The following is a 20,545-nucleotide window of genomic DNA, read 5'->3' as shown; positions in this document are numbered from 1 at the left end:
GAACTCCACAGCAATAATACTCCCAGTAATGTGTCAGAGTGTATAACAGAGCTCCACAGCAATAATACTCCCAGCAATGTGTCTGAGTGTATAACAGAGCTCCACAGTAATAATACTCCCAGTAATGTCTGAGTGTATAACAGAGCTCCACAGCAATAATACTCCCAGTAATGTGTCTGAGTGTATAACAGAGCTCCACAGCAATAATACTCCCAGTAATGTGTCTGAGTGTATAACAGAGCTCCACAGTAATAATACTCCCAGTAATGTGTCTGAGTGTATAACAGAGCTCCACAACAATAATACTCCCAGTAATGTGTCTGAGTGTATAACAGAGCTCCACAGCAATAATACTCCCAGTAATGTGTCTGAGTGTATAACAGAGCTCCACAGTAATAATACTCCCAGTAATGTGTCTGAGTGTATAACAGAGCTCCACAACAATAATACCCCCAGTAATGTGTCTGAGTGTATAACAGAGCTCCACAGCAATAATACTCCCAGTAATGTGTCTGAGTGTATAACAGAGCTCCCTAGCAATAATACTCCCAGTAATGTGTCTGAGTGTATAACAGAGCTACACAGTAATAATACTCCCAGTAATGTGTCTGAGTGTATAACAGAGCTCCACAGCAATAATACTCCCAGTAATGTGTCTGAGTGTATAACAGAGCTCCACAGCAATAATACTCCCAGTAATGTGTCTGAGTGTATAACAGAGCTCCACAGCAATAATATTCCCAGTAATGTGTCTGAGTGTATAACAGAGCTCCACAGCAAAAATACTCCCAGTAATGTGTCTGAGTGTATAACAGAGCTCCACCTCAATAATACTCCCAGTAATGTGTCTGAGTGTATAACAGAGCTCCACAGCAATAATGCTTCTAGTAATGCGTCTGAGTGTATAACAGAGCTCCACAGCAATAATACTCCCAGTAATGTGTCTGAGTGTATAACAGAGCTCCACAGCAATAATACTCCCAGTAATGTGTCTGAGTGTATAACAGAGCTCCACCTCAATAATACTCCCAGTAATGTGTCTGAGTGTATAACAGAGCTCCACAGCAATAATGCTTCTAGTAATGCGTCTGAGTGTATAACAGAGCTCCACAGCAATAATACTCCCAGTAATGTGTCTGAGTGTATAACAGAGCTCCACAGCAATACTACTCCCAGTAATGTGTCTGAGTGTATAACAGAGCTCCACAGCAATAATACTCCCAGTAATGTGTCTGAGTGTATAACAGAGCTCCACAGCAATACTACTCCCAGTAATGTGTCTGAGTGTATAACAGAGCTCCACAGCAATAATACTCCCAGTAATGTGTCTGAGTGTATAACAGAGCTCCACAACAATAATACTCCCAGTAATGTGTCTGAGTGTATAACAGAGCTCCACAGCAATAATACTCCCAGTAATGTGTCTGAGTGTATAACAGAGCCCCACAGCAATAATACTCCCAGTAATGTGTCTGAGTGTATAACAGAGTTCCACAGTAATAATACTCCCAGTAATGTGTCTGAGTGTATAACAGAGCTCCACAGCAATAATACTCCCAGTAATGTGTATGAGTGTATAACAGAGCTCCACAGCAATAATACTCCCAGTAATGTGTCTGGGTGTATAACAGAGCTCCCCAGCAATAATACTCCCAGTAATGTGTCTGAGTGTATAACAGAGCTCAACAGCAATAATACTCCCAGTAATGTGTCTGAGTGTATAACAGAGCTCCATATCAATAATACTCCCAGTAATGTGTCTGAGTATATAACAGAGCTCCTCGGCAATAATACTCCCAGTAATGTGTCTGAGTGTATAACAGAGCTCCACAGCAATAATACTCCCAGTAATGTGTCTGAGTGTATAACAGAGCTCCACAGCAATAATACTCCCAGTACTGTGTCTGAGTGTATAACAGAGCTCCCCAGCAATAATACTCCCAGTACTGTGTCTGAGTGTATAAAAGAGCTCCTCAGCAATAATACTCCCAGTAATGTGTCTGAGTGTATAACAGAGCTCCACAGCAATAATACTCCCAGTAATGTGTCTGAGTGTATAACAGAGCTCCCCAGCAATAATACTCCCAGTACTGTGTCTGAGTGTATAACAGAGCTCCACAGCAATAATACTCCCAGTAATGTGTCTGAGTGTGTAACAGAACTCCACAGCAATAATACTCCCAGTAATGTGTCAGAGTGTATAACAGAGCTCCACAGCAATAATACTCCCAGCAATGTGTCTGAGTGTATAACAGAGCTCCACAGCAATAATACTCCCAGTAATGTGTCTGAGTGTATAACAGAGCTCCACAACAATAATACTCCCAGTAATGTGTCTGAGTGTATAACAGAGCTCCACAGCAATAATACTCCCAGTAATGTGTCTGAGTGTATAACAGAGCTCAACAGCAATAATACTCCCAGTAATGTGTCTGAGTGTATAACAGAGCTCCATATCAATAATACTCCCAGTAATGTGTCTGAGTATATAACAGAGCTCCTCAGCAATAATACTCCCAGTAATGTGTCTGAGTGTATAACAGAGCTCCACAGCAATAATACTCCCAGTAATGTGTCTGAGTGTATAACAGAGCTCCACAGCAATAATACTCCCAGTACTGTGTCTGAGTGTATAACAGAGCTCCCCAGCAATAATACTCCCAGTAATGTGTCTGAGTGTGTAACAGAACTCCACAGCAATAATACTCCCAGTAATGTGTCAGAGTGTATAACAGAGCTCCATAGCAATAATACTCCCAGCAATGTGTCTGAGTGTGTAACAGAACTCCACAGCAATAATACTCCCAGTAATGTGTCAGAGTGTATAACAGAGCTCCACAGCAATAATACTCCCAGCAATGTGTCTGAGTGTATAACAGAGCTCCACAGTAATAATACTCCCAGTAATGAGTGTGAGTGTATAACAGAGCTCCCCAGCAATAACACTCCCAGTATTGTGTCTGAGTGTATAACAGAACTCCACAGCAATAATACTCCCAGTAATGTGTCAGAGTGTATAACAGAGCTCCACAGCAATAATACTCCCAGCAATGTGTCTGAGTGTATAACAGAGCTCCACAGTAATAATACTCCCAGTAATGAGTGTGAGTGTATAACAGAGCTCCCCAGCAATAACACTCCCAGTATTGTGTCTGAGTGTATAACAGAGCTCCACAGCAATAATACTCCCAGTATTGTGTCTGAGTGTATAGCAGAGCTCCGCAGCAATAATACTCCCAGTAATGTGTCTGAGTGTGTAACAGAGCTCCACAGCAATAATACTCCCAGTAATGTGTCTGAGTGTATAACAGAGCTCCACAGCAATAATACTCCCAGTAATGTGTCTGAGTGTATAACAGAGCCCCACAGCAATAATACTCCCAGTAATGTGTCTGAGTGTATAACAGAGCTCCACAGCAATAATACTCCCAGTAATGTGTCTGGCTGTATAACAGAGCCCCACAGCAATAATACTCCCAGTAATGTGTCTGAGTGTATAACAGAACTCCACAGCAATAATACTCCCAGTAATGTGTCTGAGTGTATAACAGAGCTCCACAGCAATAATACTCCCAGTAATGTGTCTGAGTGTATAACAGAGCCCCACAGCAATAATACTCCCAGTAGTGTCTGAGTGTATAACAGAGCTCCACAGCAATAATACTCCCAGTAATGTGTCTGAGTGTATAACAGAGCTCCACAGTAATAATACTCCCAGTAATGTGTCTGAGTGTATAACAGAGCCCCACAGTAATAATATTCCCAGTAATGTGTCTGAGTGTATAACAGAGCTCCACAGCAATAATACTCCCAGTAATGTGTCTGAGTGTATAACAGAGCTCCACAATAATAATACTCCCAGTAATGAGTGTGAGTGTATAACAGAGCTCCCCAGCAATAACACTCCCAGTATTGTGTCTGAGTGTATAACAGAACTCCACAGCAATAATACTCCCAGTAATGTGTCAGAGTGTATAACAGAGCTCCACAGCAATAATACTCCCAGCAATGTGTCTGAGTGTATAACAGAGCTCCACAGTAATAATACTCCCAGTAATGAGTGTGAGTGTATAACAGAGCTCCCCAGCAATAACACTCCCAGTATTGTGTCTGAGTGTATAACAGAGCTCCACAGCAATAATACTCCCAGTATTGTGTCTGAGTGTATAGCAGAGCTCCGCAGCAATAATACTCCCAGTAATGTGTCTGAGTGTGTAACAGAGCTCCACAGCAATAATACTCCCAGTAATGTGCCTGAGTGTATAACAGAGCTCCACAGCAATAATACTCCCAGTAATGTGTCTGAGTGTATAACAGAGCCCCACAGCAATAATACTCCCAGTAATGTGTCTGAGTGTATAACAGAGCTCCAAAGCAATAATACTCCCAGTAATGTGTCTGGCTGTATAACAGAGCCCCACAGCAATAATACTCCCAGTAATGTGTCTGAGTGTATAACAGAGCTCCACAGCAATAATACTCCCAGTAATGTGTCTGAGTGTATAACAGAGCCCCACAGCAATAATACTCCCAGTAGTGTCTGAGTGTATAACAGAGCTCCACAGCAATAATACTCCCAGTAATGTGTCTGAGTGTATAACAGAGCTCCACAGTAATAATACTCCCAGTAATGTGTCTGAGTGTATAACAGAGCTCCACAGCAATAATACTCCCAGTAATGTGTCTGAGTGTATAACAGAGCTCCTCAGCAATAATACTCCCAGTAATGTGTCTGAGTGTATAACAGAGCTCCACAGCAATAATACTCCCAGTAATGTGTCTGAGTGTATAACAGAGCTCCACAGCAATAATACTCCCAGTAATGTGTCTGCGTGTATAACAGAGCTCCTCAGCAATAATACTCCCAGTAATGTGTCTGAGTGTATAACAGAGCTCCACAGCAATAATACTCCCAGTAATGTGTCTGAGTGTATAACAGAGCTCCACAGCAATAATACTCCCAGTAATGTGTCTGAGTGTATAACAGAGCTCCTCAGCAATAATACTCCCAGTAATGTGTCTGAGTGTATAACAGAGCCCCACAGTAATAATATTCCCAGTAATGTGTCTGAGTGTATAACAGAGCTCCACAGCAATAATACTCCCAGTAATGTGTCTGAGTGTATAACAGAGCCCCACAGTAATAATATTCCCAGTAATGTGTCTGAGTGTATAACAGAGCTCCACAGCAATAATACTCCCAGTAAAGTCCCTGAGGAGTCAGGCAAGGCCTAGAAAGAACAGGGACATGTGAGTGTGAGGGGGATGTATAATAGGCCTTTTGTATGGTGGGAGTAGTAGTATGGGACAGATGGGTGGGTTTACAGGATAGCAGCCATCTTAATTATCAGTTGGTAACAGCTTGGTAATTGCGTGGTTGTTGCCTCCTTTGTATCTGCTTACCAAGTGCTGTTTTCGGCCAGGGTCACTTTGGATATCAAGGCTGTCCTCTTTGCCCTCAGGGCTGAGGCCTTACAAGATGGGGGTCTGCATCTGCAGGATCAGCTGGCTCGTCCTCAGGCCTCCGCGGCTATTGCCGCTTCCCCTCCTGGCGGTACCAATCAGGACTTAATACTGGACCAGGTACTATTGTGACTATGTTCCAGTTTAATGGAGTTATTAATTTCATAAGGTGGTTCTCTATCTGTATGTTTGATGGGGATCTCTTCATATCCTGCAAGTATCCGTCTGGATTTTGTTGTGTCTAACCTAACGGCCAGATGATTTCAGCAAGTATATGGTTAATAGACACACGATCCAGACATCCAATCGGAACAGGAATCGTCACTAAGGGCGGGGTTTACCGGTGTTCGACCAGTTTTGGCGCGAACGCTGCACTCATACCCCCAGCATATACTAAGTATAGTGGGCTATTTAAGGAGCTCCCGTTGACTTGACCCACTGTTTAGCCTCAGACGAAGGCGCGTTCTGTAGCGCCGAAACACGTGTTAGGTAGCAGTAGGAAGGATAGTTTAAGTCTGGCAACCGACCTGTATAGTTTCCTTGGAAGATTAGCTAGTCAGTTTTTCTGGGCTATGCACCTTTGAACGATTTGAATAAGGGGACGGGGAAATCGTGGGTGACGGGGGTGTTTGGTATATTTTTCGTCAGATCTCGTCATTCTCCATGCTGGTTTATCTCTGTGGAGAACTGACCAATAGATCTGTAGTTTTCCCCTCCCATTGTTTGTTTCCGTCCTCCAGCAACAGCAGTGCAGTAGATGGTATACAGATTGTTACATTGTATCCATCAATCTGCTAAACTCTGACTAGCCTTCGATTATATTGTTGATAAAACCGCTTCTGTCACTATTTTTTGTCACAGGATTTCCCATGTGTATATATATTTGTTGTTGCAAGCAAGCACCACACTGGGACTGTACATAGTGACTACAGGATTGGTTTAACTTCTTCTCTTTTATATTATGCAATCCCGTGAAGGATTGCTTCTGTGAGACGGAATACACAGGTTGGGGGGATCTGTAGCTGTACTGAGCTTTACATCCTGTGGGCAACACCCCTAGGATATTTATCCCCAATCCAGACACTCATCCTCCTATTTTAAGTTTATTATTATTTTCTTTTGTCTAAAACTCTCCACAAGGGGTTTTTTTATTCAACAGCCACCATTAAAGGTTACGTTTTATAATTCACTGTACATATGTATAGCTATGCACTAGGGGGCGCCCTATCTCGTTTGACCAATCTAGGTCTACTTCCCTCCTGGCGGTAGCAGAATTTCCCGTCGGCCTCCAGAACGTTTTGCCCCTCAGGGGGAAGCTACGGGCTCTCCTGCACCCAGGATTGCTGCAGGAAGTTAGGCTTATTATTAATCATCTGCAACTTGATGAAGGCCTCTGTGTAGGTCAAAACGTTGCACTTTGTATCCCAATAAACCTGCCTTCCTGCAGCAATCCTGAGTGCCTGGAACTCATTTATTTTATCTACTAAACTGGGTTTGGCCAACCCCGGCCCTGATAATCACCTGGATTCCAAGTTGTGAGTGTGGTATCCTCAGTTTGTGACTTACTACCGCCCTGTCTCCCAGCATTATGTTTGATATCATCGTTCCTTTAATTAAGCAGTTATTACTCAGTGTCTCTCCATTTCTGGTTTGAGGAACAGTTCTCATTAAGAATCATAAAACATGCACGCGCCTTGTCCTGTGATACATTATTAGTAACAATTCAGGCTGGGTCTCTGTTCCCATATATTACCCGGCTGAGATCATTCTCCAGCCCCAGCTGCCGTCTTTCTGTTTCACTGCGTACGTACTCCCAGTGCTGCTTCAGCTCGTCCAGCTTCCCGTGTAGACATTCTGCCCCGTCCCCAAGTAAAATGCCCCGGCCAAACTCATTCACACACTCCACTGTGCGCGTATGAGACAGCACATCGTTCCTTAGTACCTGAGGAAAGCACATAATAGGATTACCTCAATACTAACCCCAACTAAATACCCAGCCTGGGAAATTACCCCAATACCAACCCCAACTATATAACCAGTCTGGGAGATTACCCCAATACTAACCCGACTATATAACCAGCCTGGGAGATTACCCCAATACTAACCCCAACTATATAACCAGTTTGGGAGATTACCCCAATACCAACCCCAACTATATAACCAGTTTGGGAGATTACCCCAATAACAACCCCAACTATATAACCAGTCTGGGAGATTACCCCAATACTAACCCGACTATATAACCAGCCTGGGAGATTACCCCAATATTAACCCGACTATAAAACCAGTCTTGGAGATTACCCCAATACTAACACCAAATATATAACCAGTCTGGGAGATTACCCCAATACTAACCCCAACTAAATACCCAGCCTGGGAGATTACCCCAATACTAACACCAAATATATAACCAGCCTGGGAGATTACCCCAATACTAACACCAAATATATAACCAGCCTGGGAGATTACCCCAATACTAACACCAAATATATAACCAGCCTGGGAGATTACCCTAATACTAACCCTAACTATATAACCAGCCTAGGAGATTTCCCCAATACTAAACCCCGACTTTATAACCAGTCTGGGAGATTACCCAAATACTAAACCCGGCAATATAATCAGTCTGGGAGATTACCCAAATACTAACCATGACTATTTAACCAGTCTGGGTTATATACCTCAATAGATTACCCCAATACTAACCCCAACTATATAACCAGTCTGGGAGATTACGCCAATACTAACCATGACTAGATAACCAGTCTGGTATAATTACACCAATATTAAACTCGACTATATAACCAGCCTGGGAGATTACCCCAATACTAAACCCGGCAATATAAACAGTATGGGATATTACCCCAATACTAAACCTGAGTATATAACCAGTCTGGGAGATTCAACTATATAACCAGTCTGGGTGATTACCCCAATACTAACCCGAGTAGATAACCAGTCTAGGAGATTACCCCAATACTAACCATGACAAGGTAACCAGTCTGGGAGATTATACCAATACTAACCATGACTATACAACCAGTCTGGGAGATTACCCTAATACTAACCCGAGTATATAATCAGCCTGGGAGATTACCCCAATACTAAGCCCGGCAATATAACCAGTGTGGGATATTACCCCAATACTAAACCTGACTATATAACCAGTCTGGGAGATTACCCCAATACTAACCCCAACTATATAACCAGTCTTGGAGATTACCCCAATACTAACACCAAATATATAACCAGCCTGGGAGATTACCCTAATACTAACCCTAACTATATAACCAGCCTAGGAGATTTCCCCAATACTAAACCCCGACTTTATAACCAGTCTGGGAGATTACCCAAATACTAAACCCGGCAATATAATCAGTCTGGGAGATTACCCAAATACTAACCATGACTATTTAACCAGTCTGGGTTATATACCTCAATAGATTACCCCAATACTAACCCCAACTATATAACCAGTCTGGGAGATTACGCCAATACTAACCATGACTAGATAACCAGTCTGGTATAATTACACCAATATTAAACTCGACTATATAACCAGCCTGGGAGATTACCCCAATACTAAACCCGGCAATATAAACAGTATGGGATATTACCCCAATACTAAACCTGAGTATATAACCAGTCTGGGAGATTCAACTATATAACCAGTCTGGGTGATTACCCCAATACTAACCCGAGTAGATAACCAGTCTAGGAGATTACCCCAATACTAACCATGACAAGGTAACCAGTCTGGGAGATTATACCAATACTAACCATGACTATACAACCAGTCTGGGAGATTACCCTAATACTAACCCGAGTATATAATCAGCCTGGGAGATTACCCCAATACTAAGCCCGGCAATATAACCAGTGTGGGATATTACCCCAATACTAAACCTGACTATATAACCAGTCTGGGAGATTACCCCAATACTAACCCCAACTATATAACCAGCCTGGGAGATTTCCCCAATACTAAACCCCAACTGATAACCAGTCTGGGAGATTACCCAAATACTAAACCCGGCAATATAACCAGTCTGGGATATTACCCAAATACTAACCAGTCTGGGTTATATACCCCAATAGATTACCCCAATACTAACCCCGACTATATAACCAGCCTGGGAGATTACCCCAATACTAAGCCCGGCAATATAACCAGTATGGGATATTACCCTCATACTAAACCTGAGTATATAACCAGTCTGGGAGATTACCCCTATACTAACCCCAACTATATAACCAGTCTGGGAGATTACTCCAATACTAACCCAAGTATATAACCAGTCTGGGAGATTACCCCAATACTAACCATGACTATGTAACCAGTCTGGGAGATTACCCCAATACTAACCGAGTATATAACCAGTCTGGGAGATTACCCCAATACTAACCCGAGTATATAACCAGTCTAGGAGATTACCCCAATACTAACCATGACAAGGTAACCAGTCTGGGAGATTATACCAATACTAACCATTACTATATAACCAGTCTGGGAGATTACCCTAATACTAACCCGAGTATATAATCAGCCTGGGAGATTACCCCAATACTAAGCCCGGCAATATAACCAGTCTGGGACATTACCCCAATACTAACCATGACTATATAACCAGTCTGGGATATTACCCCAATACTAACCCGAGTATATAACCAGTCTAGGAGATTACCCCAATACTAACCATGACAAGGTAAGCAGTCTGGGAGATTATACCAATACTAACCATGACTATATAACCAGTCTGGGAGATTACCCTAATACTAACCCGAGTATATAATCAGCCTGGGAGATTACCCCAATACTAAACCCGGCAATATAACCAGTATGGGATATTACCCCAATACTGAACCCGACTTTATAACCAGTCTGGGAGATTACCCCAATACTAACTCTGACTAAATAACTAGTCTGGGATACTAAACCCGACTATATAACCAGTTTGGAAAATTACCACAGTACTAACCCTGACTGTAAAACCAGTATGGGAGATTACCCCAATACTAAACCCGACTATATAACCAGTCTGGGAGATTAGACCAATACTAAACCGGACTATATAACCAGTCTGGAAGATTACCCCAGTACTAACTCTGACTTTGAAACCAGCCTGGGAGATTATATCATTAATTATATCATTAAGCCTGGGATTTCCATTCGGGCAACTAACCGAGGCATCAGTTCGGTCCTATCACTATATATAATATAACTTGACTACTGGTCATGCTGCTAAGCCTTGGTCCAATGGGGACAGATCTTCAGTATAAGGGGACTACCCATGTTTGCTATGAGCTATGACACATCCCTTTCTCTGAGTGGTGGGGTATGGTGAACAAACTCACCTTGTGTTTGGCCAGCTCGATTTCGCAGGTTTGAAGGTCAATGCAGACTGGGTGCGGACCTTGGAGCTGTTCGGCTGTGTTAGACAACCAGTGGAAGAGCTCTTCGAGCTGGTTCTGGAACTGGCCAAGTCCTAGCAGGGCATCTTCTAATTGGTGCTGGATGGAGATATAGACGGGTATAAAACACGTGATGGGGTGACAGAAAACCACTGAAAAAATGTGTTATACACACATACTATCACTATATAAACCCATTGGGGAGCACATTGAGTGTATGAGGATATCGGGCACATCAACCTCTAACCCATCTTAACCTGCTAATACAACATAGCAGCAGAACAAACTCTATCGTAGTTTAATCTCTGCACAGACAGTGTAACTAACATCAGCTCAGTTTTGTTTTCTATTTTTGATTTTCTTTCCTACATTTTCCTGCGTGTGGATCTAAATCGTGGGAGCCGTTTAGTGTAGGGGACCTCGTACTGCGTAACGTGGAAACTTCTGTTCTAAGTTACCCTCTTGTAAGAAGCGGCCATGGAAGTATGTTTTAATTAATTTCTCCCAGTGGTCAGACCTTTCATGTAAGGATACGATGAGTTTTCACTCACAATAAGTGAGTGTTAATAGACGGATATTTAAAGAGTAATTGATTGTTACAGCAAGTTATGTCATGGGAATATCATTAATATTTTACATATTACATAAGTGGTTTCATGCCTTTTTACCCTACGTGTAATATGTAAAGTCAGGGTGAGTTTTGTTTTGTTTAGTATTCATTATATTTATATATTTAGTTGTAATTCTCTCGACATCGCAAGTTACGTTGTGAAGTTAGGGTGAACTTTTAAATAAACTGCCAATTATCAGAGAATACCTGATAGTGAGATTATTGGGGAGATCATACCCCATAACATATTTATCATATACCTGTTTCAGTATCCTGTTTATTATACCATAACCAGTCATGGCGCGTATAGAGATAGTATATTACACGCCGTGTGATCTCACCTGTCTGTTCACTGCCTCCTCCTCCAACTTGTCCCAACGCTCTCTGTAGTCACCGATCTGCGAGTCGCATGCTTTACCACCAGACTTGCTGGCTACGTTCAAGTGGCCAAGGCTCTCCAGCTCCACTCTGTGCTGATAGAGATCTCTCTTAAACTCCTGCAGCAGTCAGAATGAGATAAAGCTCTTTAGATGGCTAGCAGACTCACAAATAATGCATTCAAAAATAGAAAAAATAGACATCTTAAAAACAAGGGAAAAAAGGTGCTAACCTATTCATCTCTAGTGTTTGTCCATCAGAACAGAGATCGTCTAAGCCAGGTGTAGTCAACCTTTTAGTACATACTGCCCACTTGTGTATGTTTGTTAATGTTAAAATTTCCTTATCGTCCACCGACCAGTGCTGTAGTAACTAATATTATACTTTTTTTTTTTTAGAAAGGAGGTTTTTTATTTATTTTTTAAATATGTACTTAAATTTATCTATTTTTTTAAACTATTTTTCTATTTTCTATTCTGCTTTTTTTCTATGTATGTCTGTGAGGTGCTGTGTGTGTGAAGGGTGTAGTGTGTGTGTGTGTGAGATAGGTGCCTTGTGTGTGAGAGGTGCAGTGTGTGTGAAGGGTGTTGAGTGTGTGTGAGGGGTGCTGTATATGTTAAGGGTGCAGTGTGTGTGAGTGGTGCTGTGTGTGCGAGGGGTACTGTATGTGTGAATGATGTTGAGTGTGTGTCAGGGAGGCGGTGTGTGTGTGAGGGATGCAGTGTAAGTGAGGGGGCAGTCTGTGTGTGTGTGAGGGGGCAGTCTGTGTGCAATGGGTGTAGTGTGTGTCTGTGAGGGGGCAGCCTGTGCGCAAGGGGTGTAGTGCGTGTGTGTGAGGGGGTAGCCTGTACGTGTGTGCGAAGGGGCAGTGTGTGTGTGTGAGGGGTGTAGTGTGTGGTGCATGAATGGATCTCCCCTGCCGGCCTTGGTCCACAACCATCGAGGCCCACCAGGCATTTTCTGCAGAACCCACCACTGCCCACCTGAAATCTTAAACCTCCCACTAGTGGGTGGTAGGCCTAAAGCAAACCTGTGGTGGCAGATATAGGTTTGCAGTTTTACAATTAGGTGTTTCTCCCATTAATAATGTTAAAGGCTCACATTTCAATGTATTTCCTTTACCCCGGTCTCCTGCTGAGACCATCAGCCATGTTTCAGTGGGTGTTACACCTGGCTTAAGATACAGCTGTCCTGCATACCCCTGTTTAGGAACCACGGACCTGCTGTCTATTACAGGTTTAGAGTCGCCAACACTTTATGCTGAGTAAATAAACTGTATTCGTTCTCACATTGTCTTCCAAAGCTCTTGCCGTATGTCAGACATGCCGAGCACAGGATTCCTATCTCTGTGCCAATCGGCACACACTGAACTGACTGACAGGACTACAAAAGGGCTGGTTTTTAATCTCTGATTTTAGAGAAATCTGGACATTTACTAGCAATTCTGCGCACACAGTGTGTAGATGAAATTTGATTTACTCTACATTGCAGATTAGTGCTGGCATAGAGTACCAAGAACAAGCTGGGATTTCCCAATCATTTCTGGTCAGTCTTTTGTTTTCACTGAGAGAGATGTGTGCATCCCACAAACCTCTGCTCAGCAGAGTATTACAGATTTGTTATCCAGCACATGACAGTAGCTTCATTCATGAAAGCAGGTGAATGAATTTACTTGGCAAGCTAATAGAAGTTACAAAAATGCAATAGTATTTTCTGGGATGAGGAACTGTCACGGTTCCACTGTATTCCTGTAACTGAATATCTGCATTTCCATTGAGGTTTATGGGAAAGTGAGAATGACCAGAGATGAGATCATTGAGCGTAATAAGACTTACTCTGTGGAATCAGTTCGGCATGGATGGTGTGCTCATGCACATACTAGGTCGGGATGGATGGTGTGCGCATGCACATACTAGGTCGGGATGGGTGGTGTGCGCATGCACATACTAGGTCGGCATGGGTGGTGTGCGCATGCACATACTAGGTCGGCATGGGTGGTGTGCGCCTGCACATACTAGGTCGGCATGGGTGGTGTGCGCATGCACATACCAGTTTGGCATGGGTGGTGTGCGCCTGCACATACTAGGTCGGCATGGGTGGTGTGCGCATGCAAATACTAGGTCGGCATGGGTGGTGTGTGACTGCACATACTAGGTCGGGATGGGTGGTGTGCTCATGCACATACTAGGTCGGCATGGGTGGTGTGCGCATGCACATACTAGGTCGGCATGGGTGGTGTGTGACTGCACATACTAGGTCGGCATGGATGGTGTGCGCATGCACATACTAGGTCGGGATGGGTGGTGTGCTCATGCACATACTAGGTCGGGATGGGTGGTGTGCGCATGCACATACTAGGTCGGGATGGGTGGTGTGCGCATGCACATACTAGGTCGGCATGGGTGGTGTGCGCATGCACATACTAGGTCGGCATGGGTGGTGTGCGCCTGCACATACTAGGTCGGCATGGGTGGTGTGCGCATGCACATACCAGTTTGGCATGGGTGGTGTGCGCCTGCACATACTAGGTCGGCATGGGTGGTGTGCGCATGCACATACTAGGTCGGCATGGGTGGTGTGTGACTGCACATACTAGGTCGGGATGGGTGGTGTGCTCATGCACATACTAGGTCGGCATGGGTGGTGTGCGCATGCACATACTAGGTCGGCATGGGTGGTGTGTGACTGCACATACTAGGTCGGCATGGATGGTGTGTGCATGCACATACTAGGTCGGCATGGGTGGTGTGCGCATTCACATACCAGTTCTCACCTTCAGTTCACCCAGCTGATGCTTCACCATATCTAGATCTCCACCGATCAGGAACTGTTGTGAGAGCTTTGATTCTGCAGCCACTAGCCAATCCAGCAATCTCTGAGAAAAGAGCCATTATTACTGCACTATATGCAAACACCGAAACTGACCAACAATGGAGACCTTATAAACAGGTGTCACTGTGTAATGTACAGACCAGCTTACATGGGGATTATGGGAGATGGCAGAAGGAGCTTCCAGACATGGAAAGTAGGGGACGAATAGAGGAGACTGGGGTATCGTGGGGGTAAATACAGGAGGAGGACTATTAATATGGTTGAAAATAGGGCTGAAGGTGCCTCACACGTAGTGAAAGATTGTGTTAATGGCAGCAACTCCCAATACTCCCAGACAGACCGATATATGTATTTCCTGTCCTTCCCCGAGATTAGGGACCCCAATCGGGCTACTAACAATAAGAAGCATGTAAGTGCTTCACAAAAATCTACCAGAGGGGGCGGGGAGTCTTAAAAAAAGCAATATGGCTCTCGCTTTCTTTATAATGCCAAGCTAGCTCGGATCAGGAAATTCCACTCCAGGTTCTGACAATTTAGGAATAGCGTCCACAGTCAGAGCGTCGTTACCTGCAGGGTCTCCTGGTATTGGAGTGTGGATTTCAGCTGTTCCTCCAGCCGGCTGTACCTCTCTGTCCACATCTTGTTCAGACTGTTCCACGCAGTGTAGAGCTGCCGGGACACGGATTGGGTTGATTAATTAGTGAAGGAATCAGTGACTAAACTGAACCGTGGCAGCAAACACAAACACGATTATTATTCACTGTAATACTATTCCTAACCTTAAAATTACGTAGCTCTGAATCTATTGAAGCATAATCAGGAAAGAGCTTTCAGTGCCATTTCTCCAAATTTAGTACCTGTGGGGTCCCACTCAACCCTCTCCATCAAATGTATAGGGGACAGAGGAGACAAGATTCCAATGAAGTTGGAATAATTACAGAGAAATTCCAAATCACTGCTTCACACATGAATGCAGCATTGTAACGTGTCCAATAAATCTGAGTTAGCATTTCCTCACTAATAATAAACACAGAGGATAATATCAATCATTGCGTGCGTCCATGGCAGGAATCTGAGACAGCGCAACTGTTAAAGCGCCTCCCTAAGACAAAAAGGCTTATTCCTAGAGATTCTGTGCTCTGTATTGCCAACACGCACGTCCTCCATCAGGATTCTGGAGCCAACCCCACTCACTTCATCCAAGCTCTTAGTGACATCTGGCTTATCCAAGTTTCCGCACGATGACATCAGCTCCACCCCGACAGTCCCCAAGCTGTCCAGGTCATTCTGCAAACTGTCAATGTCCTCTCGTAGAGCCTGCATTGAGAGGAATACCGCAATATTAGCAAACAATGTAAAAGGTATATTTACAGTGAGATATTTTTCCAGACTGTGTGGTCGGCATGTGGGCTTTGGGCTCTAGTGCTAGTCTGGTCTCATTCAAAGAGGACTTTTTGTCATGTACAAGATCCTTGGAGTGAGATACCTCATTGAGTTATGCTTATACCTGCATGGCATCAAGTCTGGTTCTAATGGAGTCTGGATCAGAACCAGGATCTTCACTATCCAAAATCATCTGCTGGGTGTCACTGAGAGCAACCGCCAGGTCGGAAAGGCCGTTCCAGAAACGCTCAGCCAACGTGAGGAGACCAGACAGCCAGTGATCCTGATCCACAGCCTGGACACAAATACACTGCCACTCTTCCTGTAGCGCCTCCGTGTGCTTCAGGAGAACTGGCCAACAAAAATATTGCATTAGTGGAGGGGGCCAACTGTGGACAGCATGGGGGAAGGAAAATATAGTGCTCACACAGCATAGAGAAAGCTAAAAAAAAAATTTCAGCAGAAAGAAGCAGTGAATAATTCTGGAAGCACTAATCCCAGATTTTAGGTACCTTGCGGCTGTAATGTGCCAGAGAGAGAGGTGGCCACGAGTTCCACGCTTTGTCTACTGATGTTTTCCAGAGCCACCGCCAGTTTCTCCAGTTCGGCCTGGACCAGTGAGTTTTCCCGCAGCTGCTCCCGGATGCGAGAGGGCTCCCCACGAACAGAGGAACCGCTCTGCAGCCTCTCCTTGAGCCTCTCCAGGCGCTCTCCCATAATCTCCATCCTTTCACTGAGCTGTGAGACGATTAAACAAAGAGCAAAAAACATTAACATTAAAATCAAAATTAAACAAAGAGTTAGCTCTGCTACGGCTACTCATCTACTCTGGCCAAAAATGGGAAATTCCATTTGAATTCTCACTTTCGTGAATAATCCTGATTGAAAATGACCCAGCTGTCTGATTGGAGTGCTGACCTAGAACACAGCAGTCTGATTGGAGTGCTGACCTAGAACCTAGCTGTCTGATTGGAGTGCTGACCTAGAACCTAGCTGTCTGATTGGAGTGCTGATCTAGAACCTAGCAGTCTGATTGGAGTGCTGATCTAGAACCTAGCTGTGACAGATCCATCTGTACAGACTAAGGTTGCTGGTTTGTCTGTTTGCTTCCCTTCGTTTAATTGCCTGTCCGTATGCCCCTGTTCGTGTGTTTCATAAGTACCGATTTAAACTACCGAACGGACGGCCACCCAGGAGAGGAGTGTGCTGCTGGTTAACCTCTTGGCCCCAATTAGAACTTTGTGGTTAACCGCAGACACCTCTTCATTCCATCCATATGGGTGGTCGTCGTTCGTATGCCGACCATGAGGTGGCGGCCATTTTGGACCAGCGGTGTTCGGCGAGGATTCTATGGAACTAAAAATGGACACTTTATCTACCGAACACCGCTGAAGACTACCGACCGCCCTTCTATTTTGTCGAGTCATACGAACACCGGTCCGTTCAGGAGATTGTAACGTACGCATGGACTTAACCCAGATAGCCATCCCATGGAGTCAATCGTATACTGAAAGACTTTTGAAAGACTTTGACTCCATGGCGATTGAACTGTGTACATTGGATCCGAGCGCTCTTCGGTAGAAATATGCACTCAGATCCAGGCTATCTGGGAATACGTTACACGAACCATATGCATTCGGTAATTTCAGAATTATGTATTTTATTGTATTTTTATTGTTATATTTAAAATGGCGATTTGCCTCTATCACAGGAGATAATTAGATTTCTTCCCAATTATCTCCAGGATAGAGAGGAGGGATTTATGCGTGTAAAGGGGAGTGCTTATACCTAAGCCACTGCGATTGGCTACTGTCCAATATATGTCTCAGTCTTCCATCTGGTCCCCTAGGGGAGTGTCCACCAGGTGGGAGACCTGCATAAATACCGGGCAGGTAGCCCCCATTAAACAGAATCCGGTTTTACCCTCAAGACGGAGCTTGGTATCGTTTGTGGGGGGATTGCTACTGGGAAGGAGTTATTCGTTTATTTCGGCCGTGAAAGGAGTTCGGCTGATTCTATGGTCGGGAGTTACCGCGTTCCCTTAAACTCCGTTCGGGAGTTTGGCGGTCGGCCGTGCAAAGCCTGCATTCCAATAAACGGCGGCTTCATCTATTTCAGCTGTGAGTGTCTTAACACTAGCTATCTGATTGGAGTGCTTACCTAGAACCTAGCTGTCCGATTGGAGTGCTGACCTAGAACCAAGCTGTCTGGTTGGAGTGCTGACCTAGAACCTAGCTGTCTGATTGGAGTGCTGACCTAGACCCTAGCTGTCTGATTGGAGTGCTGTCCGATTGGAGTGCTTACCTAGAACCTAGCTGTCCGATTGGAGTGCTTACCTAGAACCTAGCTGTCCGATTGGAGTGCTGACCTAGAACCTAGCTGTCTGATTGGAGTGCCAGACCTAGAACCTAGCTGTCTGATTGGAGTGCTGACCTAGACCCTGGCTGTCTGATTTCCGTGCTGACCTAGAACACAGCAGTCTGATTGGAGTGCTGACCTAGAACCTAGCTGTCTGATTGGAGTGCCAGACCTAGAACCTAGCTGTTAGACTGACAATGCGCCAACCAAAAGTGACGCTGCACCAACCCAGATTGACCCTGCCTCCCTGGCAGCCCCCCTCCCTGCACACATTCCCCCTCCCCCTCCCCTGCACAGATACCCTGCCTCCCTGACAGCCCCTCTCCCTGCACACATCCCCTCTCCCCCCCTCCCCTGCACAGATACCCTGCCTCCCTGACAGCCCCCCTCCCTGCACACATCCCCTCTCCCCCTCCCTCCCCTGCACAGATATCCTGCCTCCCTGGCAGCCCCCCTCCCTGCACATATCCCCTCTCCCCCTCCATCCCCTGATACCCTGCCTCCCTGACAGCCCCCTCCATGCACACATCCCCTCTCCCCCTGCACAGATAACCTGCCGCCCTGACAGCCCCCCCCCCATGCACACATCCCCTCTCCCCTCCCTCCCCTGCACAGATACCCTTCCTCCCTGACAGCCCCCCTCCCTGCACACATCCCCTCTCCCCCTCCCTCCCCTGCACAGATACCCTCCTCCCTGACAGCCCCCCTCCCTGCACACATCCCCTCTCCCCCTCCCTCCCCTGCACAGATATCCTGCCTCCCTGGCAGCCCCCCTCCCTGCACACATCCCCTTTCCCCCTCCCTCCCCTGATACCATGCCTCCCTGACAGCCCCCCTCCATGCACACATCCCCTCTCCCCCTGCACAGATAACCTGCCGCCCTGACAGCCCCCCCCCCCCATGCACACATCCCCTCTCCCCCTCCCTCCCCTGCACAGATACCCTTCCTCCCTAGGGGTATCTGTGCAGGGGAGGGAGGGGGAGAGGGGACAGCCCCCCTCCCTGCACACATCCTTCTCCCCCTCCCTCCCTGCACAGATACCCTGCCTCCCTGACAGCCCCCCTCCATGCACACATCCCCTCTCCCCCCTCCCTCCCCTGCACAGACACCCTGCCTCCCTGGCAGCCCCCCTCCATGCACACATCCCCTCTCCCCCTCCCTCCCCTGCACAGACACCCTGCCTCCCTGGCAGCCCCCCTCCATGCACACATCCCCTCTCCCCCTCCCTCCCCTGCACAGATACCCTGCCTCCCTGACAGCCCCCCTCCATGCACACATCCCCTCTCCCCCCTCCCTCCCCTGCACAGATACCCTGCCTCCCTGACAGCCCCCCTCCCTGCACACATCCCCTCTCCCCCCTCCCTCCCCTGCACAGATACCCTGCCTCCATGACAGCCCCCCTCCATGCACACATCCCCTCTCCCCCCTCCCCCCCTGCACAGATACCCTGCCTCCCTGACAGCCCCCCTCCATGCACACATCCCCTCTCCCCCTCCCTCCCCTGCACAGATACCCTGCCTCCCTGACAGCCCCCCTCCATGCACACATCCCCTCTCCCCCTCCCTCCCCTGCACAGATACCCTTCCTCCCTGACAGCCCCCCTCCATGCACACATCCCCTCTCCCCCTCCCTCCCCTGCACAGATACCCTTCCTCCCTGACAGCCCCCCTCCATGCACACATCCCCTCTCCCCCTCCCTCCCCTGCACAGATACCCTTCCTCCCTGACAGCCCCCCTCCATGCACACATCCCCTACCCCTCCCCCTCTCCCTCCCCTCTGGGGCTGCTATTACCTGTCCCATTGGGTCTGGGCTGCCCTGGTTCTATACTCACCTGGCTGTATCTGGGAACAGTATCTTCTAAGACGGCAGCTGCCTGGCGCACAGTCTCACGGATGGCACAGTACTGTTTTTCGGCGGTTTCGAATCGCTGCTGGAAGGCTGCTCCCTGCGCTGGGTTGACCTCTGACAATTTACAGGAGATTCGGTGCAGCTTGGTAATAAGAGGTTTGTGTTCAGCAACAACTTCTCGCAGAGTCTGGGGGGAAGAAATCAAAGAGAGAATTCAGATAATTAATGCTGTGACCACCATACCTGTACCAGACACAC

The 20,545-nt window shown here is 46.1% G+C and overlaps 1 protein-coding gene across 2 annotated transcripts in view; it reads right to left on the bottom strand.

The window, feature by feature from the left end:
- LOC134608260 (microtubule-actin cross-linking factor 1, isoforms 6/7-like) overlaps positions 1-20,545 on the bottom strand; it is a 236,079-nt gene that overhangs the window by 42,898 nt on the left and 172,636 nt on the right. For both annotated transcript variants that reach the window (XM_063450947.1, XM_063450948.1), the window contains 9 exons: positions 20,271-20,474; positions 16,591-16,816; positions 16,203-16,429; positions 15,890-16,012; positions 15,263-15,364; positions 14,637-14,738; positions 11,827-11,982; positions 10,819-10,974; positions 7,217-7,405 (listed from right to left, as the gene is read on the bottom strand). In XM_063450947.1, coding sequence (XP_063307017.1) covers positions 7,217-7,405; positions 10,819-10,974; positions 11,827-11,982; positions 14,637-14,738; positions 15,263-15,364; positions 15,890-16,012; positions 16,203-16,429; positions 16,591-16,816; positions 20,271-20,474 — 1,485 coding nt within the window. The remainder of the gene's footprint in view (positions 1-7,216; positions 7,406-10,818; positions 10,975-11,826; positions 11,983-14,636; positions 14,739-15,262; positions 15,365-15,889; positions 16,013-16,202; positions 16,430-16,590; positions 16,817-20,270; positions 20,475-20,545) is intronic.

This window comes from Pelobates fuscus, chromosome 4 (genome assembly GCF_036172605.1).
Source record: "Pelobates fuscus isolate aPelFus1 chromosome 4, aPelFus1.pri, whole genome shotgun sequence".
Lineage (NCBI taxonomy): Eukaryota > Metazoa > Chordata > Amphibia > Anura > Pelobatidae > Pelobates > Pelobates fuscus.
The sequence above is the reverse complement of the archived record's forward strand: the minus strand, read 5'-3'. Positions and strand labels throughout refer to the sequence as shown.